This window comes from Patiria miniata, unplaced genomic scaffold (genome assembly GCF_015706575.1).
Source record: "Patiria miniata isolate m_02_andy unplaced genomic scaffold, ASM1570657v1 HiC_scaffold_24, whole genome shotgun sequence".
In the NCBI taxonomy this organism is placed as follows: Eukaryota; Metazoa; Echinodermata; class Asteroidea; order Valvatida; family Asterinidae; genus Patiria; species Patiria miniata.
In genome coordinates, this window is record NW_024037063.1 from 707,956 (window position 1) to 735,899 (window position 27,944).

The following is a 27,944-nucleotide window of genomic DNA, read 5'->3' on the forward strand; positions in this document are numbered from 1 at the left end:
GGGGGGGGATACTGAGACAACTACATATTTAGCCCCCCCCCCCCCAATCTTCACCATATTAAATAAGCCCAATGAAACTTCCTCACTCATGTAAGTTATCCTTCATTAGTAAGATTTAAAAAAAAAAACAATATGGCTTTGTCTTTAATATTGTGTGTGTTGGATCTGAACTATATGCCCCGCCCAGTGGACGACCCCACCCCACGCCCAAATTATGACGCAGATACAAAAATAAGGTTCCGACGGAAACTAGTGTTCGGTACATTGTAGTATCGATGAGGAGTATCGATACTATCGACATCGTGCGCGTGCGTGCGCTAGCGCTAAAAATAGCACATCCTCCGAAGCGCAGCACATGCACACACATCATTAGCGAGTGGACGAGCGAAATGTGTGGGTGATTTTCATCATATTTAACCTTGCTAAATGGACATCAAAGAACTGAAAGATCACACTGTCAGGATGCCATAGAGAGTCAGATAAATTTGGTCTTCACTGAGAGTAGTCGTGATTTGTTTTCCTGTTGAAAAGCAGCTTATGAAGTTTGTTGAGTAAGCGAGAACTAACTTGGCGATTTTGCACTACAACTTTGTGTGTACAAAACTACATGCGAAGTCGTGCACTGCACTCAGTAGGGACTCCGTACCGTATACCGTGTGTGGGCACTTCCGTATCTTTTGGGCTCAGGTCGGGCTCGAAATTCTCGCTCGTTGTCGCTGAACTTTACGTCGACGCAACTGATCAACCCAAACCTTTTGATTGCCGGTGTTTGTGGGGCCAGTTCTGGGCCTCGATAGGGTGGCAAAGATGTCTCTCGCAGCGGCCAAAATCCGTGGGATGGTGAGCAAGCAGAAGAGGCGGTATGTCGACGGCAACTTCGATTTGGACTTGAGCTGTATCCTTTTCTCACAGTCACAATGTTTGAAATATTTACTGAGTAGTTTTTCATTTGACACATGTTTTCATACTGTGATTCCATTTCCAGATTTATTGATATTGTGTTAAAAAACATGCCTTTGATTATTGACCATTTTTTAGCATGTTTAGTGTGTTGTGAAGGGATACGCTCAACAATCCACAAAAAGGTAGAATGGACCATTTGTCATTTGTGCAATTTTTTTTTTCATTTGAAGCAACAAAAGTACTTACTCAAAATCTGAAGACGCATGCTTTAAATAACAACTCACCTGAAGAAGTTTTAGCTCTGTGAATGCTGTATATTTCAAGAAAACACAACATTCTGGATTTCGCTTTTTCAGTTCAAAAGTTGCTATGTCATATTTTGAATTACGCCCTCTCGTGACTCAATCCCGAAATCAGCATTCGGGACGTGATTCTCATTCAGCCGATTGTAGCTATGTGCGCGCGGGTGTGCGTCGTGTCAACGCTTGCTCCCATTCAAAGATTCACCCAATTACAAACCAACAACAAACGAAAATTGCTAAAAATGTGTCGCTTGACGCATCTTTGGAAAAGACCTTCTTTTATTGTTAGTTTAAAAATGACAGCATGCCAGAAGAATAATTTCACAGGTAGCTCAGCATCATACTGTCATTACTATCTTTAAACCAAGTAAGGTTTCAACAATAATTTGGTTGGCTACTTTTTGGACAACATGCAAATGGTCCACTCGACCTTTTACCTAACCTTCCAAAATCTTCCCAAATCCTCCTTCCATAAGTGGAGAATTTCATAGGATTGAGGCCGTATGGCAAAAACGTGTCACTGATTTTGGCAGATGCACTGTGTCAAGGTCTTGGGCCGGACATTGTGATGTTTAAGCTCAACCATGCAAAAATTTAGGCATAGATTATACTTGAAAACCTCCACATTGCTCCAAGAAGTCACTGTTTTGAAGGATTGAGCCAGTGGTCACCCCTCGAAAGAACACATTCAAGAAATGACAAATGATATTGGAGGATAAAGGGGGTATCCAATTTTTATGAGGAGGCAGTTGGAGGATTTTACAGGATTGAGGTTGCATCCTAGCAAACTGCCTAGGGAATTAGGGTTAAAGGCCTACATGTAAGTTACACAGTAATATTAGACAGTGTCGGGCAAACTACACGATGCAGTGCAATGTTATGTACCTTCACTGCACATTTCCGGCCTGGTGGCTATCCATAAAAGTTTAAGAGGTAAATGATATAGGTTTTATTTCCTGTATAGATTTACAATTTTGTGGAGATCCATGTGAGTTTTTGTATCGCATGTAGATTTTTCAAAACCAACTGCATGATGTTCATCGTGCATGCAGACACGGCAGAAAAGTTGTCAATTTAGACATGCATGGCCGAATATACATTTTTTGCAATATACCGGTACTTGCAATTTTATTTGAAACTTTCATCTATTAGATAGATTTTGATTGTTGAAAGATTTGCAGTATCCATACGTGTTAGCACATGCTAACAAGAGAGGGCGCTTTTTGCCAGACTCGAGAGCCCCATGGACGGGACACACCACGTGTGCGTACTGGTTTAATACGCACGACTTATTTTTTTTGTGAATGTGCACAAGGCCATAGCGTCCTGTGTGCATCAGGCGTCAGCGACAATGTGTTCAAATGTCTCTCCCAGTGGTCTCCCCCAACTCTCCATTTCTTACCGTTGAGGGGGTACTTGTACACGGAGCCCATACTCCCGTGTACAAGTACCTAAAACTTGGCCCAGACGAAAGTGCATGTACTTAGAAAAATCTTTTGATCCATAGAGAAACAACTGCGCATACTATCGGGGTACGTGCATAAAATTCATGCAGAATATTACAGTGTCTGTCTTTGTTGGGGCCCAAGCACCCCTGCCTTGAAAAGGGTGGGCGAGGTCAGCAAAGGTCAGCAGAGGTCGGTGACCTCAGGGGGTGATGATGATGATTATGATGGTGGCGATGGTAGTGGTTTGGGGATGGAGCTTGCTGTCAATCAGTGGGATGCGATACCGGTGGAATGTGTCCACCTGAGGGGTTATTGTAGCCATGCACATCCAGTTTTCTCACTGTGGAGTGATCCATGCTTTGGGTTTTGGTTTGTGGTCATTTGAATTACCGGTATTTCATTCATTTAGTGGTGTTCATTGTGTAGGCTAGTCGTTGGGTTGGGAACAGAGATCGAGTTGCTCACATTAAAGTTTGTGATTTACGGTATGCCATATTTCGGCCATAATGGGTAGCGGCCGATTTTCATGAAATCAGTGCGTAAGGTACGCCATGCGTAGGCTTTTTGCAACAAATTTGTTGTACAACTGTTCAATAAACTTACATTCCATTTCACAGAACTTGGTGGAGCTGTGCAACGTTTTAAATATAATCTAAACATCTTGGACGAGGATGATAACAGCATTTACGACAGCTGTTTGTGTGTGATTTTGTTCGTTCATGAAACAGTCGTTGAATCACCTGCGCCCGCCATTTTGAAAACGGTTTTGTCCGACTTTCTTCAAAATCATGCGACAACTCTAAAAATTCTCTGTCACGAGTAAAATAGCAATTCATTTACATTGTGTGTACTTTAAACACAAAGTTGACATGATAGTGTCCTGTATCAACCTCGATTTGTGCAGTGACAGGCTCCAAGATACTCAGGATTTGCAGGTCTCAGTCATTTTTCAGTCGCAACGCCACAACTTACACGCCACCTAAAGTGAGTGAACATGCATGAGTGAACATGCAATGAGTGAACATGCAATGAACTGAAATCGCACTTATAAGAAGCAAATATGCATATTTACTCTCACGTCATGTAGGCCTTTGCTATAGTCTACAAATTGCTCACGCTAAGCACGCAATGACTGTCGGGTGTGCTGGTCATTGACTCCTCCCATTTTGTATTTATGAGGAAAAGGTCCCTTCCCCCAAGCTCCTAGTACCGGTAGGAATGATAATACATGTATACACGTGTACAAATGTACATGATAAATGTACAGTACGCCTGTATGCAATCCCCTTAATACAAACCCGGATTTTATTTCAATAGGGTACCCGGTTCCCAGCCTACACACCACTTGTTTTCATTGAGATATTTCTTGATAAATATCCCTTTCGTTTTCGGTTTAGTGCATGTGTATCTTCTCACACATGTTCCGATTTACAATGCAAGAAAAAAATGTACACACACCTTTATGACATCCCTGTGAGTTTGTTTGATACGTGCGAAGAATTCACAATTTTGTCTTTGTCGTAAACAATAATAACCAAATGCACATTTTGGGGGTGGTTTTGTAATGCACTACAAATGCACTATAATAAACAAATGGTGAGTCTACTAACTGCATGGTCTTCTGCACAGCAACCTCCTGTCCGCCTTACTTAACTGTAAATTTCTAATTGAAAGTGTGCATACATGTATATACCCAACAGATCTTCTGTGTGTTTTCTTTCACAAAAGTTTCTGAGAAGCTCGTCCTCCTTCAAACCACAGTCAGGACAGACAACGGTGTATTTTTGGAATGTCTTGTCTTCATTGAATTACCAGGAAACCGTGTCTTAGACATTGCTGGGATTTTTCTGTCCCTGCACCCCCCCCCCACCCCTCCCCCCCCCCTCCATTATTGTGGTTACAGTAGTGAAAAGACCAGTTGCCCACGCACAAGGAAATGCGTAATCATATCACTCTCACAAAGCTTCTGTCCTTACAATGGATCAGGCGGATCACGCTACACCTCAAAAAAGGTTTTTGTATTCTGGCCATGGCAAAAAGAAAAATAATACCCTGTCTCAAAATTTGGAAACCTTACCCTCAGCTGAACATTTTTTTTTGGTTTTACATCATGTCTGTTGATAGGTTTGTTCAGTTCGAGTAGATGATATATGAATGATAAATTCTCCTAGATGTAAATTTACAGTACATAAAACACTTACATCACATTTAGGTCTGTATTGCACATTGCACATTGTTTATGAGGGTCCACGCAACCTGTTTTTCATACAACATGCCTTTTGTAAATGAAATTGTTTGGGTCACGGAAGAACGTAACAGGTACTCATGTTTTAATTTTAGAAGTGTGTAATGTGTGCGCATGGAGCTTTCCTGTACCTACTTTATAGAACACAGAAGTTTATTTTTGGAAAAACACAAGGTTTTGAAAGCTTTTCAAAACATAAAAAAAATTATTTTTGGCAACTACCAGTTTTCGAAAGCTTTTGAAACTGCAATTTTTGGAAAGCTTTTCAAAACATAAAAAACCTTGTGAGATGAAGGTTAATAAATTAGTTTGGGTGTTGTTACATTTAAGGTTTGTGACCAGGCCTATTTGTTTATTTTGCTTAAATTATAAATTGTCGTACAATATGCAAAATGATTTAAAAAGAGCATACCCAGCTATTCGTACTGATACATCACTCGGTTCAACACCCTAACGATTATCCTTGGGACACTTTTCACACACACACACAAAAATCTAAAGTTTCGATTGATTTACATGCAAAATTTGTTGAAGTAACAAGAATTCAAAAAAGTGGGCCTGACGACTTTAGACTCATTTCATGGTGGGTGTCACACTCACGAATCGTACATTGTACATGTGCATGTTGTACATGTACACATTGTTGGTCACATACATGTACATGTACATGTAAAATTCACATACATGTACATGTCCGGTAGTCTAATTGTACATTGTACATACTTGTACACATTGTTGGTCACATACATGTACATGTACATGTACATGTACAATGCACATACATGTACATGTACATGTCTGTTCCGGTAGTCTAAAGCTCTAATGCTTGGTGATTCCCCTGAATGGTGGGAGGTTTTGTAATCTGGCTACAGTAATTTCCCTAAATTCTTGCGGTTTGTGTACGTAGGAAATACATGTGATGGGTGTGTATCACATGTACCGGAGCAGGATGTGACATGGTACATGTACGTAAAGGCACCATGTATTGTTACCGGTATGTCATTATGGGAACCCCAAAATGTAAACACCAAAAAAAAACTCATTACCCTAGATTTTCGCATTAAAGGGAATGTACAACATTTGCTTTTGCTGCAATTTTCAGAAATAAATGGATTTGGAGGATTAGTATGTTATAGCAAATATTGTAAAACTGACTTGTTTCACGTTTTGGGGTTGTAGATGCTGGAAAAACCAAGAAAACCAATCATGTTCTTGTAGAGCAAATTATAGACTTTGGGGAATTGTAAGTTCAGAGAATCGGTCTAGCTGGCTTGTACCCCTTCACAGGTGTGTAATCAACTGCAAAGAAAATGCGGAAAAACTAAATATAAAAAAATTAGGAGCAGTTTTTGAAAAAAAGCCAGTTTTCTCCAACGCTGGTCGGCCGACCAGCGTTGGAAAAATACAGTTTTTCTTGAAAATGTCAGCACACCAGGAGCAACGATTTTAGAGGATGCTTCAGACTGTCATTCCTTAACAATCCAGTAAGGTATTTCGTGATAATTTATCATTTCATTTTTTGATGTTTGCAAATGTTGTATTTTCGCATTAAAAGAATTTGACCATCAGTATTGTGCATTGAGAGTCCCATGTGCATTAAAGATAGCCTTGTTTACATTATGATAAAGCTGTTGAATAATTTAGTATTCGATTATTCGAAATTGCTCTGGATCGAATATTCAGATATTCGAAACCTGCCGATCATGTTTAAATGTACATGCGCCAGCTGCAACTGCGTGCCGCGGCCCTCAAAAGTTGCAAGCAAAGCGCGCCGCTTAAAATTTGCATGCAGCGATCAATGTTATGGGCCACTGTAGTATTTTTTAAGTACGTGTTTGTGAAGTGCTGTCAAGGGCTTTAACCTGCTAAATGGATGAGAACAGCGAACTGCTGTGGACAAAAAAAGTTACTGTTAACAACAGGTGGCATCTGACAATAAAACAGTGGTGCAACTTTACGATTAGAAATAACGCCACAGTCGTGTGCGTTCGTAGAACTTTCTTTTTCTTTCGGTAATAAGCTATTCGAATATTCCGTTAAAGGGAAAATACAACATTTGCAAACATCGACAAATAAAACTACCAAGTTTTTACAAAATACCTTACTAGGATGTTGGTAAATGACAGTCGGCCGACCACCGTTGGAAAAACCTAACCATTTTTCAACTACTGCTCCATTTACCATTTGTTTCAGTCCCAATTGTGTTTGCTATTGGTTACATGTTCATGAACGGGTGCAGGCCAGCTAGACTTGTTCCCTTACCTTACAATTTTCCGGCATCTATAAAATGATCCATTTCATTTTTAGTGGAGTCAGGGACCCAGACTACTTGAACATTTTTGTTTTTCTTGGTTTTTCAAGCATTTTCGGTCACAAAACTTTAAACATGTCAGTGTAACAATATTTTGTTCTATTATACTACCCCTCAACAAGTTCATTTCTGAAAATTACAGCGAAAGCCAATGATGTACTGTACATTCCCTTTAATGATCGAATATTCGTATGTATTCGGCATGTTCGGGACAGCCCTAAAATTTTCCAAAGTGTTGAAGTACTCCAAAAGTACCGGTAGGTCTGGCAACATCAGTCTCATTTCCTGGTGTGCTTTGGGTCACATACGGTACATGTCCAGGTACGTACGGGTACGGATACCGGCAGTCTTTAAGCTCTATGTAAGAAAGTCCTGGTGGTTTCCCCTGGAGGTTGGGAAGTTTTGTAATACGGCAACAGAAATTTCCCTAAATTCTTGCGGTCTGTTGTATAGGAAACTACACGTGGCGGGTGTGTAATCATATATACAGGAAGTTCATGTATACGTAAAGGCAGCATGTGTTGTTGTGTCATGGAAACCCCCAAAATATAAACACAAAAAATTTCCTTAACCCAGATTTTTCATGAAATAGTAATCTCCCTAAAATATTGCAGTTTGTTATTGGAAATACCAGTACATGTGATGGGTGTGTATCACATGTAACAGGAAACTGTACGTGTACATAAAGGCAGCATGTGTTGTTGCGTCATGGAAACCGCCAAAATATAAACACAAACAGTTTTCATTACCCTAGATTTTGGAGTTAAAACATTTGACCATCTATATGGTGCGTTGAGAGTCCCTTGTACATGTACATATGTACAATGTACATTAAAGTCCAGTCTACATGTACGGTGTCGTCTAGCGGTGGAGCACATGGCCCGCTGTGGCCATGCGTGTTGTGCCCTTGAGTAAGGCGCTTTACCGGTACCTTAAAAACTCCTATCAACCCAGGTGTTAAATGGGTGCCGGCATTTTTCAGGAAGTGTGGAGGAGGTGTGGCAATCCCCCCCCCCCCCCCCCCAGCAGCATTTCATGGACCCGAGCCTGGCCCAATCGCTTCGAAAGAGAGATGGGCACTCCGTTCCTGTGAACACAGGTTCGTCCCCTTTACCTTACTTTTACTACATGAACTATATGTCCTGGTACATGTACCCCTCTGTAACCCAAGTGCATGGCAATAAACCAGACCCCAGCAGCATATGAGGAAGTGATTTGTGCGCAAATATGGAGAAGTAATTAGCATTGTGGCGTCATCATCATCATCGCCAGGGGTAGATGAACACATGCACATGCACACACTCACAGCGGTGACTTGGCACTTGTAAGTCCGCACGGCCAGGAAATGCAGGAAATGGTGGAATTTGTACGGCGGGATGAGTAGCCAAGTGTCGTCCGGAACATGGGCACAGGCGCTGATCAGCGCTGATCGGCGCAAATTGGATTAGTGGCATTGAATGGCGAACACTCAGTTGCTTTCCTGAGCACGTCTGTCGCTTGCTCTTTTTTTTTTTCTTTGTTTGATGGATACTTTTGGAAACCAATTTAGTCCAAATTTGGTGATGTTGCATCTAGGCAGAGTAGCAGGCAGCCTGTAGTTTCGCTTGGAGTGCTGTGCAGAATAAACAAAATATCGAAACACTTGATCCTACAGCAAATACCTGAATACTATTTTTATCTTATAAGCCGTCTCAATTTACATCCAGAGGAAGTTAAAGTTACCTTGTAGAATTTATATATTTAGAGGGATGAAACTCTGAAATTAATGTCAATTGGACAAATTGTAAAGAAATATCAATATTAAACATCACCACTAAGACTTTCCTTAGAATTTAAGTCCAACGAGATACAACAATAGGTTACCGAAGACCCGATAGAAGGCGCCTGCTGAATGGTCAGAATCTGGAGGTCATGATGCAGTCTTGTTTTGCATAATTAATTGCCAAATCTGTACGAATATCATAAACGCTTCTGTGCAAATGGCTATTCCATAGACTATCCCTTCCCCACCGAACCAAAAAACCGTGACCTCGTACAAATGTAAATGTGTACTTTACATACTTATATCCAGAATAGCTTTGTCTAGCTTTTTTAGTGTTAAAAAATATTTTGACCACACCCAGTCGGCTACATTTTAGCACATCTTGTACGTGTACATGAATAGGCCATGTACAGTGCATATAGGCACCATTTTTGCCAAAACACAAAGAAATCCAACATGTTTGAATTCCTCATAGGGCGTTAAGTTTTGGCAATTGCCATGCAACTGCAGTGTGGGTCATTCTAGAAATTTAGTGTGAGATTTTTCCTGTCCATTACCTTGATAGCACATGTACTTCTCATACTGAGCCATTCAGATATCATTAAGAATGACTTCAAATGATTTATTTGTTGAGTAAGTAGTTTGCTATTCATGGAGAACGACTGCATCAGTATTATAAAATCATAGTACATGTATGTCAGACTTAACAGGGACAGGAAAATTGTAAGTGGACCCCGCATTTATACAATGACCCGTAAAAGCAAGGCAGACAGTAGTTTACTCTATTTTGACTGTACTCGGCTTTAAATCTGCTTCAGACCGTCACCGTCATATCATATGCCACTGATGCCTGTGCACGCTTGCAGGTGCGCCGGTCTTGCGTGACCTGCGGTCGACCTAAATAGTGCAACATCATCGTCACACAGGACTGTTGAATAAACCACAGGTACATGTGCCTGTAAGTAAGACGGGGCAAGAAAGATTCCTATCAGCAATATACCACCCTGCAATGGAGCTCACGTTTCAGGTAGAAATCCACTAGACTGCAGGGCAAGCACCGCAATTTACAGGTGTAGCTCAAAAATGTCACTGGAGGAAAAGTTTTTACAAGACAGATGTCAAAATAAACATTCAAAGAAAGAACATTCTCTTTATACATTATGAACATTATTTTGAAGCAACAAAAGTGCTCAAAATTGAAAGACAGTTGCTTCACAACTAACCTGAGTTTTAGCTCAGTCAATGCTGTATATTCCGAGAAAACAATATTCTAGGATCTCGATTTCAATTCAAAAGTTGCCGCGTCATGTGTGGAATTGCGCCTGAAATCAACGTCCCGGACGCATTCTCATTCAGCCCATTGCAGCTACCGGTACGTGATGTCGGGCACTGAACCAACGAATGATAGAAACCGCGCGTGCGTGCGCCTTGTGTCAACCTTTGCTTGCACCCATTCACGGCTTCGCCGAATTATAAATGAACTACCATCACTAACGGAAATTTCCAAAAATGCGTCTTTGGAAATGACCGACTTTTATTGTTTTCTTCAAAACGGCAGCATGCCAGAAAGAATCATTTCACAGAGAGTTAAGTGCCATTACTATCTTTAAACCTAGTATGCTTTTCAACAATAATATCTTAACTTACTTTTTGGATAGCTGCAAACTCTACCTTACTCTAATTTGGGATTTTTTTTTGTTAATATTGATCATCAGTATGAAAAAAACCCACAAGACCACTAGTCTAATTTGGTCATAGAAAGCACTAGACTGCCAATGGAAATCGCTGGACTGGGTCAGCTGGGCATTGAGTTACGTGCACGTGGAAAGGCAAAACCCCCACACCCCAACCTCGCATCGAAACCGAATCCCTAAATCAAAACCAGAAATCTGCCGGTGTCATGTGAGCCCAGCTATGTTTCCTTTTCACCACCAGTCGCCACAGGATATTGTGGCACAGTTTTAAAAAAAAAGGAAAGGATATTAAAGTGATACTAGAGGACAGATGATGGACATGTACGATTTTTGTAAGTCTGTATTTGCATGAAACTCCTTTGGAAGTTTTTCTGTGCATGCTTTTTGTGAAGTTAAAGGGAATGTACAACATTTGCTTTTGCTGCAATTTTCAGAAACAAATGGATTTGGAGGATTAGTATATTATAGAAAATATTGTTAAACTGACTTGTTTCACGTTTTGGGCTTGTAGATTGTGGAAAAACCAAGAAAACCTATCATGTTCTTGTAGTCTGGTTCCCTGACCCCACTTAAGATGAAACGGAGCAATTAATTCACTTTGGAGAATTGTAAGGTCAGAGAATCAGTCTAGCAGGCTTGTACCCCTTCATAGGTGTGTAATCAATTGCAAAGAAAAGTCAGAATAACTCAATATGAAAAATTAGGAACAGTTGTTGGAAAAAAAACAGTTTTCTCCAACGCTGGTCGGCTGACCAGCGTTGGAAAAATACAGTTTTTCTTCAAAATGTCAGCACACCAGGAGCCACGATTTTAAAGGATGCTTTAGAATGTCAGTCCCTAACAATTCAGTAAGGTGTTTTGTGATAATTTGATCATTTCGTTTTTTGATGTTTGCAAATGTTGTATCTTCCCTTTAAACCAAGTATACTTTTCAACAATAATTTCTTAACTTACTTTTTGGATAGCTGCAAACTCTACCTTACTCTAATTTGGGATTTTTTTTGTTAATATTGATCATCAGTATGAAAAAAACCCACAAGACCACTAGTCTAATTTGGTCATAGAAAGCACTAGACTGCCAATGGAAATCGCTGGACTGGGTCAGCTGGGCATTGAGTTACGTGCACGTGGAAAGGCAAAACCCCCACACCCCAACCTCGCATCGAAACCGAATCCCTAAATCAAAACCAGAAATCTGCCGGTGTCATGTGAGCCCAGCTATGTTTCCTTTTCACCACCAGTCGCCACAGGATATTGTGGCACAGTTTAAAAAAAAAAGGAAAGGATATTAAAGTGATACTAGAGGACAGATGATGGACATGTACGATTTTTGTAAGTCTGTATTTGCATGAAACTCCTTTGGAAGTTTTTCTGTGCATGCTTTTTGTGAAGTTAAAGGGAATATACAACATTTGCAAACATCTAAAAATAAAACTACCAAGTTTTAACGAAATACCTTACTAGGATGTTGGTAAATGACAGTCACAAGCATTCTGTAAAATTATGGCACCTGGTGTCAAGTCGTTTTTAAGAAAATGGTATTTTTGTATACATTTCCAACGGTGGTCGGCCGACCACCGTTGGAAAAACCTAACTATTGTTCAACTACTGCTTCATATTTACCATTTGTTTCAGTTCAAATTGTGTTTGCTATTGATTACATGTTCATGAACGGGTGCAGGCCATCTAGACTGGTTCCCTTACCTTACAATTTGCCGACATCTATAAATTGAGCCATTTCATCTTTAGTGGAGTCAGGGAACCAGACTACTTGAACAGTTTTGTTTTTCTTGGTTTTTCGAGCATTTTCGGACACAAAACTTCAAACATGTCAGTGTAACAATATTTGATCTATTATAATAACCCCTGAACTAGTTATTTTTTGAAAATTACAGCGAAAGCCAATGATACACCATTTGCAAACATCAAAACACAATACTACCAAATCATTATGAAATACCTGACTTGACTGTAGGTGAACAATAGTTTCAAGCATCCTGTGAGATTCTGGCACCAGGTGTGCTGTAATTTTCAAGAAAAAGGGGATTTTTGTATCAATTTCCAATGATGGTCGAAAAAACTAACTTTTTTTTTCAATTTCTGCCCCCAATTTACCAAATTTTAGTCTACATTGAGTTTGCAATTGGTTACACATTCGTGAATGGTTGCAAGCCTGGTTCCCTAACCTGACAATTCCCTGATGTCTATACATTGTTCTGTTTTGTCTGAAGTAGGGTCAGGGAACTAGACTACAACTTACAAGAACAGCATTTTTTTTCATGGTTTTTTTCCCCAGCATCTGTGAACACAAAAACTTTTAAACAGGCCAGTGTAACAATATTTCCTGTAAAACCCCCCAAATCCACCCATTTTCGAAAATTACAGTAAAAGCAAGTGTACATGTACATGTACCGGTACCTTTAAACCACATTTTAAAGGCTGGCTCATGCATTACATAACAGAAATGCAACTACAACATGGATATGACAAACATCCGCGGTGAAATGATTTGTAGTATTTTTAGTGTGTACATGACTAATTATAACTGTGCCATTACGTACAGTAATTGTTATTGTTTTTAAAGGGAATATACAACATTTGCAAACATCAAAAATAAAACTACCAAGTTTTTACGAAATACCCTACTAGGATGTTGGTAAATGACAGTCTAAAGCATCCTGTAAAATTATGGCACCTGGTGTGAAGTCATTTTCAAGAAAATTGTAGTTTTGTATACAATTCCAACGGTGGTCGGCCGACCACCGTTGGAAAAACCTAACTATTTTTCAACTACTGCTCCAACTTTACACTTTTTTCAGTCCAAATTTTGTTTGCTATTGGTTACATGTTCATGAACGGGTGCAGGCCAGCTAGACTGGTTCCCTTACCTTACAATTTTCCGGCATCTATCAATTGATCCTTTTTATCTTTAGTGGAGTCAAGGAACCAGACTACTTGAACATTTTTGTTTTTCTTGGTTTTTCCAGCATTTTCGAACACAAAACTTCAAAACATGTCAGTGTTACAATATTTGATCCATTATACTAACCCCTCGAATAGTTCATTTCTGAAAATTACAGCAAAAGCCAATGATGTACATTCCCTTTAATAATATATGTATGAGTATGAAGTAATGCACTCTTGAACAGGCTGGCACTGGAGGGAGAGCAATATAAATTTGATAAGTTATTATTATTGGTTATTAAATAGTAGAAACATACAGTAATACTGTACTCTGTGAATATTCCTCTGAATGTTGAATTTTTAAAAATATTTTATGACATGATAATTTGCACTGACGCACTTCACGGAATTTTGTAATCAGTTTAGATTTAAACAATTATCTCATTGTTAATAACTCGGTTTTGAAAGGTACATGTACGCTATAGAGTTTACATAAACTATTACATGTACATGTATACAGTATGTGCATGTAAATATTTACATGTTCTATACATGAAAGTGAAGTTGAGGTACATGTACCAGCATGACGCACATTTACTTGTACGCACGTTCATCCAGTCAGTGTAGGAGGAGCCGTCGTATGCCTTGCAAGACAAAGTAAATTTCAACCATGAGGCAATAATGTCTTTAATGAAGAAAATGATGCGCTGGCATGGGATTTTTATGTACACGTACCAGTATCTCCCCAGCTCTCATACTCTTTGGGGGTACAAAAGCAATTCCAAAATGTAACATTTTTAGATTTTTCGTGAAAAGCTGCATGTCATCAAAACCTTGTTTTGTTGAATTTTGCACATTTGGAGATGTAACTTTTATGTCGGAGAAGGGTAAAACCTAAAATTGAAACTCATAGGGCTGTACATCGGAACTAGGTTCTCGATTATGTAATCGAGTACTTTTACCCTGTAATTAGCATTACATATTACTTAACAGTATCGATTATGTAATCGAGTACCCTGTAATTAACATTACATATTACTTAACAGCAACTTCTCAGAATATGAAAAGGAAAGCTTTTGAATGTCATTTATGGGGAATCTTCGAAATGAAAGCCAGGCTACATGGAAAAACAAAACAGATTCACGCTTATGACGCTTGTGAAAATGCAATTTACCAGTACAGAGTGAAGTTAAAGAGCTCACTGTACACAGTGAAGTTAAAGAGCTCAGTCTGTACACACTTGCACTTTGCTGTATTGACGCACCGATGTGGTAATATTACCGTGCGGACCTTCATGAGCAATCTGTACAGCAACTTCCGAGATTTGAATTTTAGGGCTATGTTTCTTGAATGTGTTCCAGGGTACATGTACCCATGGGGTTTTTTTTCAATCAGGTACCTGATTCCCATACAAACCCTAATCGCACACTCCTAGAAACTCATCAAAACATTTCTTCTTAGATTAAGTTTTGCTGGATTTCTCTTGCTTTTTTTTCTTTTTTTCAAGGAATTATTTTTTGTTCATTCTCTGACTCTGATTCCCATTTTACCGGTACATTGTACATTAGTACTGCTACACTCGACTAAAAAAAAGAAAGTCCCCCTTAATACTTTTTTGTCTAACTCAAAAACTACTGGGCACATCTTGCTCAAATTACCACTGATAAGTACAGAAATTCCTTAGCAATCCAGCCATACTCATTGTTTGGCCCAAAACATAATGTGTACAAAATTATGCAATTTATGACAGATGGTACAAAACAGAAGTTGCACTTTTGTATATGTGCAAGGTGAGTGTGAACCACAACTTGCCTACATGTATGCAAAAGTGCAACTGTTTTCGGTATCATTTGTCATAAATTGCATAAATTTGTACTCATTATGTTTTGGGCCAAAGAAAGAGTATGGCTGGATTGCTGAGGAAATTCTGTACTGATAAGTCGTTATTTGAGCAAGAGGTGCTCAGTAGTTTTTGAGTTAGACAAAAAAGTATTGGAAGGGGGGGACTTTCTTTTTTGGGTTGAGTGTATTTTACCTGTAGAACCACCCCTCAATGTTCCACCCACAAAAGATTCCTTCTCCTTCTATATGTACCCTCTACCTCGCCTTAAAAAAACCCTTAAAACCAAACCACTCCAGCCAACCTATCATCACCACCCCATTGCCTTCCCGCCGAGCTCCCTAATGCATACTGGCAGTTCAAGGGCGACGTGGTCCCCCCCCCCCCCCTTGATCTGGGAGATGGAAAAGAACTCTGGTGTCAGATTTTTTAGGGGGAGGAGTGAAAGGTCAGGGATTAATTGTGTGGCTGTAGGGTGTTCATTGTTCTCCGTTTCTTGGAAGCAATTTTTCCTGAATTGTGTTCAATCTCTGAACTCCATTTGTGATGCACGATTTACCAGTATGATGGGTCCTAGCTCTATGGTGTAATCATGTACATGTATAGATAATTTCAAGCTGTTTCAAGCATAGTTATTTGATGCGTGTAGGAAACCCAGGTTCCAAAAAAAGTTTTGGATTTTTGTCATCCCTTGTTCACTTTACAACTTACATTTTAGATTTTGCTGACAAAGAGTGAAAGTCTTTAGTCTTTAGTCTTTACATTCTAGACTAAAAAAAACATTTGAACATGTTACACAATACATGTATGTTGTCATTTTGCCTTGAGATAAAAATGTCATGTCCTCTAATTTACTTTAAACGATTATATAGGCAACATGTACAATATGTGTACACCATACGGATACGTACATCATGTACATGTACATGTACGGTACATGTACATGTACAATGCACAATGTACATGTATGTTCCCTGGACAATGTTTGAGAGTATGGACTCAAATCCAGGACTGAAACTCAAGCCCATCCCAATTTCAGTGACTGGGACTTGAGTCACATCTGCAAAAGACTTAAATGAAATGGACTCGAGACTCGGACTCAATTATAAGTGACTTTTAGACTCAAAGACTAGGACTCAACTCAAGTGACTCAACTGTAATCACTGCTTGGTAGTTACCGAGTATTATATTCAGCAGGGGCGATTTCTTGACAACATTGGGGAGGGGGGGGGGGGGGACGACAATATATGGATACATGTACCGGTACATGTGCGCAGTTAGGTTCATTTTTTTTCATAATGTACAATTTTTAAAATAAGAATGGTGAACAAACAATATCTGTAAGCTATAGCCTAGTAAGCTATAAAAGCATTTGAAAAAAAAAATAATATGAAAAGCTTGGTACATTGGGGTCAAATCTATACGTACTGGGACAAATCACCATTGGTGTCCCCTGCCCAAAAGTTATTGGCGGGGATCTCTGCTTATTATTTAATGAGCATGTTCCTACGTGTACATGCTCATGTTATACATTTATGGGAATCGGATCCGCTTGACTAATCTACTAGTATCTGCTTCTACAGAACTTGACACAAATGTAAACTAGACGGTGCACTGCGTACGTGCAGTTTCAACTCCATGTATGAGTTCAGGAGTTGGGAACCGACACAGACAAGGGAAGTTCTGGTCTGCAGATTAATGTACTCGTGGGCTTATCATATTGTTACTATAACCCTTAATCTTTCATAACGACCCTTGTTGCCATGGATCTGGGTATACAAACTTTTAGGAACCATCTAGACTTACTACAAATGAGAACCACATCCACTTTCCTTAGTTTTCTTTTGTGACCACAAGTTTTTCATGAAATGAATTTTACACTGGAGCATATTTGTAGCATATATTCATTCCTCTGAAATGTATAAAAACAAAGTATGAGACATCCCTTTTTGGAATAAAAAAGTTGCAAAGTGCATTTTTTTTAACATTTAAAATGTTTCATGCTTTTCCTGACTACTGAGGGCGCTGTTGCTGCGATGTCACTTTTGGAACACACTCTACGGAGTTGGGTTTTTCTCTTCAAATCGTAAACCCAAAATTCTACTTATTAAAAACCTTTTTGCCTTAAAGTTTTTCTCGTCTTACAGTCATACTGAAACAACAATGAACCACTGAAACCAGACAAATAACCTCAGCAACCCCCTTAAACTTCTGGTGCCTTTTTTATGCTGAAGCAGATGTGGAACTGAAGTTTCTATCTTGAATGACATCACAATTTTGCTCATGAATATGGAAATTAGCATTAGCATAAAAACCAAAGTTTGCTAATACAGAAAATTATATTAACAGGTTACCAGCCAGAACAGCATGCAATGTATACCACTTGGGACCGGTTCTCAGATCATATTTGCTTGGCACAAACTTTTGTTGCCACAAAAATTGTAAATTTGAAAAAAAGAAAATGATTCATTTTGTGACAGTCTGGTTCCTTGACTCGGCCTGTGATACAGATATCTACCCCAACATCATTGCCATGGGTTTCCCAGCCGAGAAACTGGAGGGAGTGTACCGAAACAACATTGAAACTATCGTCAGGTGAGTGAAAACAGTGCCGTACCGGTACATGCACTTCAATACAGTATGCAGGGTGAGTAAAAAAAAAACCCGAAAACCCAAATGTCGGGACCATTTTTTTAGTGAAATTCTGCATGTAGCACTTTCAAAATCTAGGATATGAAAGCCCAATTCATAAGCTTTCTTTTAGTACAAGAATCATGCAAATCACTCATGTACTTTTCAAGTTACAAAATTTTAAACACAACCACCGTCTTAAAGTTCTGTCCACGGATCACAGAAAAATGTCAGTGTTCTTTCAGCAAGATGAAAACAATTCACCTTCATCCCTATGTGAATTGTGTTCATTTTACTGAAGAAACACTGACCTTTTTTTTTTTAGAGACACTGACCTTTTTTTTGTGATCCGTGGACAGAACTTTAAAACAGTGGTTGTGTTAAAAATCCCGTAACTTGAAAAGTACATGAGTGATTTGAATGTTTCTTGTACCAAAAGAAAGCTTAATGTCTGGGCTTTCATATCCTAGAGTTTGAAAGTGCTACAATGTACATGCAGAACTTCAATAAAAAATGGTCCTGCCTTTTGGGTTTCTTTTTTTTTTACTCGCCCTGTAATTTTAAAATGCACTGAATTTAACCACCTTTGTGACAAGGGGGTAGGGCATTGACTGCCCCCTTTTGTATTCCACAGAGTAATATGAGTCAGCTTTATAAAGTCAGACTCTTTGATGGACATGCATCTGTACTAGGGCAAAAATACAATGGAATTGATACAAGTAGATTTTGCCTATTCATGCGCAAAACCTCAGTCTTTTTTTTTATTCCTGTGACCAAAGTGGTCTGTGGTTAGTTGGTTTTGGACAAGTAAATTGCAGATTTTTTGTATTTTCTGAACTTTTTTCTGCATTTTTTCTGCTTTTTTTTCTGTTTCTTTTCTGAAGACTTCCGGAAATGTGTTTACGTGTGGGTGGGCCGTCACTGCATTATGGGGAAGGTTTTTCTTATTGTTAGGCAAATTAGGACTGAATTATGGGGACTTTCTGCTGTCCCCATAGCGTCTTCGGTCCCAATAAATACCATGGGACAACACGTGTGTAGTCCATGCAGTTACGAAACAAGATTGTCTGTGTGCGTGTATGCGTCCGTAGAAGTGACGTCTAATTATTGAAGTGGAATTTTTTTTTTTTTTCTTGAAGTCTTTCACGGGAATCTATGCCCAATTAAAAAGCTGCATTTTGTATATTGCGAATAATTGGTGATGGCAAAGCTGGAACATGAATATCTGAGTCTTAAAATCGAACGGGTAGGAAATTTTCTTCAAATTTCCTTCTTGTTAAATCCAGAAAAAAAACATCAACTTCATCTCGTAAAATAGTAAATATGGAGAATTAAAGCAGACTTCAATAATATGTAAAAACCTAACTCGCGCCAAATAACATCGTTGGTTATTTTTTTGATAGTTAGAATAAAATTATTTTTATTTACAGATTTCTGGAGGAAAGGCACGGGGAACACTACAAAGTGTACAATTTGTGAGTGAATTTTTTTGAAACTTTTCCGTTAAACCTAAAGTTTATTAATTGTACTTATTGCACATTTGCAAGTGTGCAAGGGCTGGGGGCCTTTTGGGGGGGGGGGGTTGTTTTAAAAGGACGATAAAGGTACATGTACATGTGTGATTGAAAGAAAAAAAAATCTGTGAATCAAGTTGCAAAGAATCCTTTTGTGAAAAAAGTCCTTTCTAGAAAAAAAGGGTCCGATATGTTAAAGTTTCACAGGAAATTAACAGTCTCTGACAGTCTCTAAAGGTTCAAAAGATGATTTACGCTATTTGTTTTATGTTACACAGTTATAGCAAAGTAATATAAGTTTATAAAAAAAGTGGGTTTGGTTGGTTTTTTTTGAAAAAATGACTTGTCCAGAACACTTTCCATTGTATTCAATGCAAAGATGGAAATTTCCTGTGGTGGATTGAACTCGGAGAACTCGTGGGTTTTAGGTGATTTTTTCTCCTCGGAAACGAAGACAGGAAATTTAGAGATAATGAGGGGAGACGTAGGCATGAGATCCCCAGGCATTGCCCCGGGTGGGGGGGGGGGGACAGTAGACAATCGATGAGAGAAACATAATGAGACAAGGAGAGATAAAGCTCCACGGATTAAACATCCTCAGTGATAACAGGGGGGCTTAGGCACTTGATGTGTCTCAGCTTCTGACCGACCCGACCACAAAAAAAAAAATTATACTGCCACTGTCTGAAGCTATTTTAAGAATCTCAACAAGTGTCTATTCCTGGAGGGGATGCTACGGCGCACTAGTTGCCATGGCGATATTGACGTAGCTGGCTGGGTTGGCTGCTTTTGTCCCCTGGGGTGGAGGGAGAGGTTTTGGTTTCATTACCCGCAAATGGTGTGATGGCTAAAAAAAAAAGCCATCACACCATTTTTTTTCTAACTGTTCCGGATATTCTTTTTCAAATAAAAAAAATTGGTACAGGTGTTCGGAGAGGAATTACGATGCGTCCAAGTTTTGCAACAGGGTGGCCAACTACCCGTTTGATGATCACAACCCGCCCAGATTTGAACTCATCAAGCCGTTCTGCGAGGACTTGGACCAATGGCTGGCTTCGGAGAGCGACAAGAACGTCGCCGCGATACACTGCAAAGCGGGCAAGGTGAGTTTTCAAGTTGATTTATTCCACAACCACTACCCGCACTCCTTACCCGCACCTATACTTGCACCCCTACCCGCACCCCTACCCCGACCCCACCCCTTCCCCACCCCTCACCCTACCCTATCCTACCCTATCCCTACCTCCACCCCCACCTCCACGCCCACCTCTACCCCAACCACCAGCCCTGCCCCCACCCCACCACACCCCTGCCCCCACCCCACCCCTACCCCCACCCCACCCCTACCCCTACCTTAATGCATACCCTACCCTCTCCCCTACCCTATACTACCCTATCCTACCCTATCCCTACCCCACCCCACCTTTACCCCTACCACCACCCCTACCCCCACTCCCACCCACCAACATTTACTTTACATTTGTAGCATACAATGCCGGTAGATGGACATTGAGGAAAGGGTTGTTATCTTAATTGAAGCTAGTCTTTTGGGGCTTTTTTTAATAACAATATTCAGATTTAAGATAATAATATACCTGTCCATGTTTTCTTCAAAAGACTTCATTCTCTCTCAAGATTTTTTTTCTTTTTACCATGGTTGATAGATTTTAATTTTTTATATTATTTATTTTGGTTAATTATTTTGGTGAAGTTTTAGTGACCAACAACAAAAAATTTCTATGAAAATGGACATAAGAAGAAATCTTGTACTATGAGATATAAATACGAAAACAAAAGTGAAAACCGTATTTTACATGTATTTAAGGATAAAAGCTTTTTCAAAAAACATGAAACATTCCCGTCAGTTTGCATTCGATTGACCTCATGTAGTCATGTAGAAGATTAATTGAACTTTTTGTTTTGACACTTGATTTATTTTGTTCAGGGACGCACTGGCGTAATGATCTGTGCTTACATGCTGCACCGGGGGTTGTACAAAACGGCCGAGGAGGCCCACCAGCATTATGCGTCGGCTAGGACAATGAACGGAAAGGTATGTGACAGAGTTTATTAACTCTCCTGTGGTTTGACCATTCAAAACCCCTAAAATCTGGGTTCTGGCAAATTGGAGGACAAAAAATGCAAGACCTTTTAAAATCCTCCAGAATTTATTGTTACTGCACTACCACACCTTTCAATTCATTTCGAAAAGGTATTGAAAGGCAACTTACTGAATTTGCCCACAGAGTTGCTTCACCTTCCGAAACCTTTCGAAAAGTTTCAAAGTTCCAGCACTTCCACACCTTTCAAAACCCTTTTATTCAGGCAAATTCAAAATGTTTTGAAAGGTCTGATAATTCTCTGCCAACTGCACTGGGCATAGCAGTAAGTGAATTCAAATCAAGGCCCAAGAAGTCAATCAAAGGACTTCACAGGTTTAGTCACACGTAAATTAATTGCAAGTTATTCAGTTTCAAGACAAGCTATTTATAGAATCGAACATTTTTTTAACTGAAAAAAAATGGATGTTTCACAAAGGCAACAAAGTCAACAAGTTACATGTACAAACTCCCTAAGCAAACTGTAAGCATTTAGCGTATCCAAGGTTTCTTTGAGGATAACACCAAAAAAGCCATTGGCACCTCATTTTCATCGTGATCCTCTATAATGGTAAACAAATAACGACCAACATAATTATTCAAATAGAAAATGTACAGCATAGAATAAATTGCATGCATAGAATAAATTGCACGTGGTACAGTCACTCGCACAGACAAATATGGTAAAAAATATACCCAGTTAAAAAAAAATCAGATTTGAACTGTTCAATCAATTGCTGATATCGAGTTTCGGTGACGTTCCGCAGGGCGTCACGATACCGTCGCAGAAGCGGTACGTGGAGTACTACGGCCAACTCATCGGTAAACAGCTGGAGTACAAGCCCACCACGTTACTGCTGAGAAAGATCCACCTGGAGACGATACCGATCATCGGTGGGGGGAACTTCACCCCATCCTTCACCGTCTTTCAGCAGAAGGTCAAGATCTTCACCTCGCAGACTTACGACGTAAGTATTTTTGGCATCCGTAGTGTCCCGATCAAAAAAGATTGTAATAATAATAATAATAATAATTACAGAGAATTTATAAGGCGCACAGTATCTGGAGGACCATTCAAAGGCGCTGGTCACTAGTACATGTACATCACTGTGGTTCAACTGAAGATGAGTCTTAAGATGGCGTTTGAATGATGACAGATTAGTTGCGTCCTTTAACCCTACAGGGACCGGGGGGGCGGCCTCCCCCCCCCCCCCCCCCCCCCCCCTCAACTTTTTCCGCGATATCCTTGATTATAATGAAATTTCTTGGGTATGTTCATGATGAGTTGCTCTATGCATGTACCGAGTTTCAAAATTGTTCTTCACTCGATGTCCGAGATGAAACTAAAAGCGTTCCATTAATTGTTGAATTGCTTACAGTTGTATTGCTTATGAGTTAATTGTTGAATTAAAACAGTTCAATAATAAAACCCTGGAAGGTTTCATTTCTTTTAGATTTTGGACAGAGGTGAGTTATAAAACACATATGGACTGGCATCATTCGGTCACTAGTGCACGTTTCTGCCCCCCCTCGGGCCTGTGTGAGTGACCAGAAGAGGGTTCTATTTCCCTCTTAGGACCCTCTCCTGGTCACTCACAGTCCCTCGGGGCGCATAGACGTGCACTAGTGACCTCATTGCCAGTCTCTATATGTACAATAGTCCACGCTTTCATCCGTAAATGAGTGCATTTTCCGTACATGGTCAGTGGGATAACGAAAGATTTTTCAGTACCCCGGGTTGAATTTTTTTTTTTTAATTTAGGAGTGCTTTAGTTGAAAATTGTTTTTGTTGCAAAACAGAAGTAAAGTCTTTTTGCTTTATTTGAAGGTTTTGCAATGGTGAAGAGAGCAATAAGACTGATGACGGGCAGAGGATACTGTTCGATACTTTATGAGTTTCCCTCGGTTCTTTTCAGACCCTCACAAACTCACAAAAGAGATTTTGTGCATTGTACCGACCGCAAACTGACATCTTATTTTTTGCCTTATTGGAAAATTGCTTTACCAAATAGAGCCAACGAATAAACCTCATTTCCTGCTTCATTTTTAAAACTCAGAGCGAAGCTTTGAAATTTCGCGGTATTCCTGGAAGAGGGAATAGCCGGCGTTAAACCGCAGCTCTGCAAAGGATTCCCATCTCAAAGGCAATCAATGCGCGCGTGGGAAGACCTCCAAATACCGTCCCCGATTTCCTTCTGAAAATTGTTCATCCCTTTTAATCAGGGGGGATTTTTTTTTTTTTTTTTTTTTTTTTTTTAACTCCTTTCATGCAAATACCACACAATTGTGAATGCATAGGCAGTGCTTGCCAGTAGTCCCGACCCGACTTTGTAAAAAAATCTCCCGAGATTATTCGTCGTCGATAGCCAACCCGGTGTGGGTTACACATGCGTGGGCCAACGCTGAAATGGATACACGTGTGCACACAGGGCTTCACCGCAAGGATATAACTGGGTCGGAAGAAATGCGGTCCATGTACCTACGTCTGTAGTAATCAGCCTTATCTGCTGCGGCCCCCCATGGGTCATATCCTTTCCATTTTGAAATCCCGCAAACTTGTGTTTGTCTATGTGTGGGTGGCCTTGTTAATGCATCAAGAAATAATAAAACAAAATTGAATAGGATATATCTTCGCTGTATAAGAAAAGGCAGTACTAACACAGATTTGAAATTCAAATAGAAGACCTGTCAAGAATTTTTCAACAAAAATATTTGGCTTTTGAATTATGTTTTCTTCTTCAGAATTTGTTTTAGAAAATGTGCAAAATACTTAAATGCCGCAAAAAAATGAAAGTCCATACTCAATGGAGGGGTCAGTAGTTTTGAATTTGATCGTCTTATGATGACGTCATTTATGTCATTTATATAGACCTTTGGGGAGTTTTGTTAGGTACATTTTGCTACCAAAGGCTGTAAATCGTCCAAGATTGACAACGGTCTATGAAAAATGATGCAGTTTGAAAAGTTGCAAATTTAAAGATTAAGCAAGGAGAAATTGCTAAGCTTAACCACATATGCCCATAATTGGCCCCTATTGACTGCGCAGTGCCCGAACAAAGTGAGGGTAATTCAGTTTGTGTACTCCCATGCATACAAGCACTGTGCGGTCTGTATTCCCTGTCGTTCGTTTTGGGCAGTGTGACATTGTCATACAGCAATACCACTCAAGCTCTCTTTAAATGCATCTTCTTCTTTTTTAAACTGCATCATTTTTCATAAACCGTTGTCAATGTTGGACGAATTAACAGTCTTTGGTAGCAAACGGGGTATCAAAATGTAGCTAACAACATTCCCCAAAGGTCTATATAAGTGACGTTATCATAAGACGATCAGATTCAAAATTATAACCCCTCCAATGAGTGTGGACTTGGAAAATATAACTTACTTTTTACTTCATCCAGTTGAAATCAATTTCAAAAACTGACTTCTTCAAAAAGAAAATTTGCATCGTTAAAAAATTGACATCTCACTTTTTCCAGGAACAGCCTGGTGTTACCGTGGAGCATCCCACTTTTTTAAATGAAACGTTCACTTAGAAATGCTAATTTTACAGAAAGCAAAACACTTAAGATTTTGTTTTCTCTGTTTCCGTTATTGTCAGGGTGTGAAACGAGGAGTCAAGAGCATGGAGTTCACCTTGCCCCAGCCAGTGCCAGTCTGCGGCGATATCAAGATAGAATTCTACCACAGACACAACATGATCAAGAAGGTAAATTACCAAAAAAACAGCCCCCGTCATTTCAATCAGTCTTCCTACTAAACTTAGCCCCAACAGCTTGAGAAGTCGGTAAAGTGAAGTTTCTTTTACTGTATCGTATCTTGTGTCTTTTAACCTCAACTCTCCGTGCATATTTTCTGGTGGTGTTTGGAGGAACTCGGACAGTTAGAGCTAAAAGTTGGAAGTGGATCGATCGTAACTTACACTTGAACCAAAAGATTTTCTGCCAGAAGTTCGGAACTGAAATGGTTCATGCATTGGGCTTTGTGCGCAAGCAACAGAGGGCGCTTTTTAACAATTCTGGGAGCTCTGTGGATGGGACACACTGAATGTACGTAGTGGTTTCACGCGCGTATGGCGCGAAGTACGCACGCCCAATATAATTCTGAATGTGCACAAAGCCATGACGTCTTTGCGTGAGCGTTAGACGTCGTCGACAATGCGTTCAAATGTCTCTCCAAGTGGTCTCCCCAAACTCTCCCTTTCTTACCGTTGAGGGGGTACTTGTGCACGGAGCCCATGTCGCATGAAGACACTTTTTCAATACAAGAGGCAAATTTTACGACTTGTTAAAATCTTTGGCAACTAATCACATAACCAGATAACACCAGAAAAATATACCGTTTAGAATTAAAAAATGTGTTCTTTCTTTCAGGACATTTTCTATTTGAATCAAAACCTAGTTTGACGTTATGCCTATTGAGAGTCACAACAGAGTCAGTCGAAGTATTGATCAGCAAGAATGAATCTTAAAAATTGTCCACAATTTGTTGTCCCCGCATCAGGATAAGCTGTACCATTTCTGGTTCAACACGTTCTTCGTGCCGAGGTGCAAGGACGTGGGGGCGGACTCCAACGGGCGGAGACCGTACCTGCCAGACGACCTCAGCCAGCTCAGCTCCCGCTACACAAGGGTCCTGTCGCTGAGGAAAGACGAAGTGGACAAGGCCAACAAGGACAAGACCAACAAGTCGTTCTCTCCAAATTTCATTGTGAGTCAGGGTGACTCTTCCACTAATCTTAGTCTGAGCGTGGATTTTGATTTTGTTCCCCCTAATGGTATGCAGCTGGTTCTAATGCTTAACAAGCTGGGTCAAGCCGCAGTGGAGGCAGAGGGCGCTACCAGCAAGATAAATCAAAACAAGGCTTGGGAACTTTGGCACCCCAACCCAAAAAAAATTTCCGGCAGAACATTTTGGCAGAATTCCAAATTTTAAACCTTATACATTCCTAGGTTTGATTTGTTTCTGTTCCAAGGTAGAATCAGGCTACTTTGCAAGTGTAGAACTGTTTGTTTTAAGTCACTTGTAAAAAAAAATTCCCCCAATACATAAAGAGGAAGATTTTGTATGGATACAAAAATCCATTTAACCCAACGTACTGTCCTGTAAAGTGGGTGAATATCAATTGAAATATAGATTAGACTGTTAACACAGCTTTGTGATATGGAAATATTATAAATTTAATGTGTCCTTCATCGTTTGTCCTCAGGTAACGTGTATATTCAGCGACGTGGCCGGCGAGAAAACGCGACGGACGTCGGCCGACAGCGGTCAGTCGTCGGGCACGGGAAGTGACCACAGCGACACAGAAGACATCTCGGACACCGACTCCGAGTCCGAGTGGAACCCGGCCGATATCACCCGCGTATGATGGCCCCGTTAGAGGAAGTGACGTCGCCCCCACCCCTCTCGAGTTGGCAGGCAAAACTGGAGGAGGGTTTGAGGAGCGCATCGTTGCGACAATAGAGGGCCTCATGGTGCGAGAGATTGAGTCTGTGAGACGGTATTCATCAGGGTACAATTTTTTTAATTTTTTTTATTTATTATTTGGTTTTTTTTTTTTTTTCATGTTAGCATCATTCCAAAATGCAATGTCATCATCCAAGCAGTATCTGACCAATAGAGGGCGCTGTCCAATTAAATATTTGGAGGTTCAAGCTATTTAAGGGTCAGAATAAATTCATATTTCATATTGCCAGTTTATAGATATTGGGATACATTTTTCTAAAACCTGTAATTGTATAATTGAAGTAAGTTATGTAAGGCGTCATATCATGGTAAATTTTTTCTCAAGATTTACATTTTTCAAATTGTTTATTTGGCCTCAGGCGCATTGCATTTTGTGTCGTTCTTTTCAGAAATAGTTGTGGTCTATCGGAGTTGTTTGCGAGTGAGAGTTGGCCACTACAGTGTTTTGTTTGTGGTTGCCATTGCAAAAATAAAACAACGAGTGAAAAACTTTATTCCTGGTTCAATTCTGGGGTAAAATGTAAACTGAACTGCACAAAGTCTGGCCGAGGTGCCTGGAGTTTTAGATTGGCCGTTTGCAGTTTCGAACAACATTCCTTCCGTGGTAGGGTTTGTTATACTGTCTGTTAGTCCCCTGGGGATTTATAAGTGGCAGAAACATGTCTGCTGCCCTCATGTGATTCACAATAAAAACTTTGCTGACCAACGTAATGAATTAATGTGTTTATGATGCGACGACATGGGCCTAACTGAAATCCGTATTGTGGGTAAATTGTTTTGCTGATATTTTTTTTACATGGACTTGAAGGTAGAGCAGATCAT

At 39.9% G+C, this 27,944-nt stretch overlaps 1 protein-coding gene across 1 annotated transcript; it reads left to right on the forward strand.

The window, feature by feature from the left end:
- Positions 1-348: 348 nt before the first annotated feature.
- LOC119732229 (phosphatidylinositol 3,4,5-trisphosphate 3-phosphatase and dual-specificity protein phosphatase PTEN-like) lies at positions 349-27,192 on the forward strand. Its single transcript, XM_038205664.1, has 9 exons — positions 349-895; positions 17,920-18,004; positions 19,471-19,515; positions 20,480-20,657; positions 21,500-21,607; positions 22,421-22,621; positions 25,255-25,362; positions 26,157-26,363; positions 26,863-27,192. Exons 1-9 carry the CDS (start codon positions 808-810, stop codon positions 27,022-27,024), a joined length of 1,182 nt encoding a protein of 393 aa, XP_038061592.1. The 5' UTR covers positions 349-807; the 3' UTR covers positions 27,025-27,192.
- The last annotated feature ends 752 nt before the right edge of the window (positions 27,193-27,944 follow it).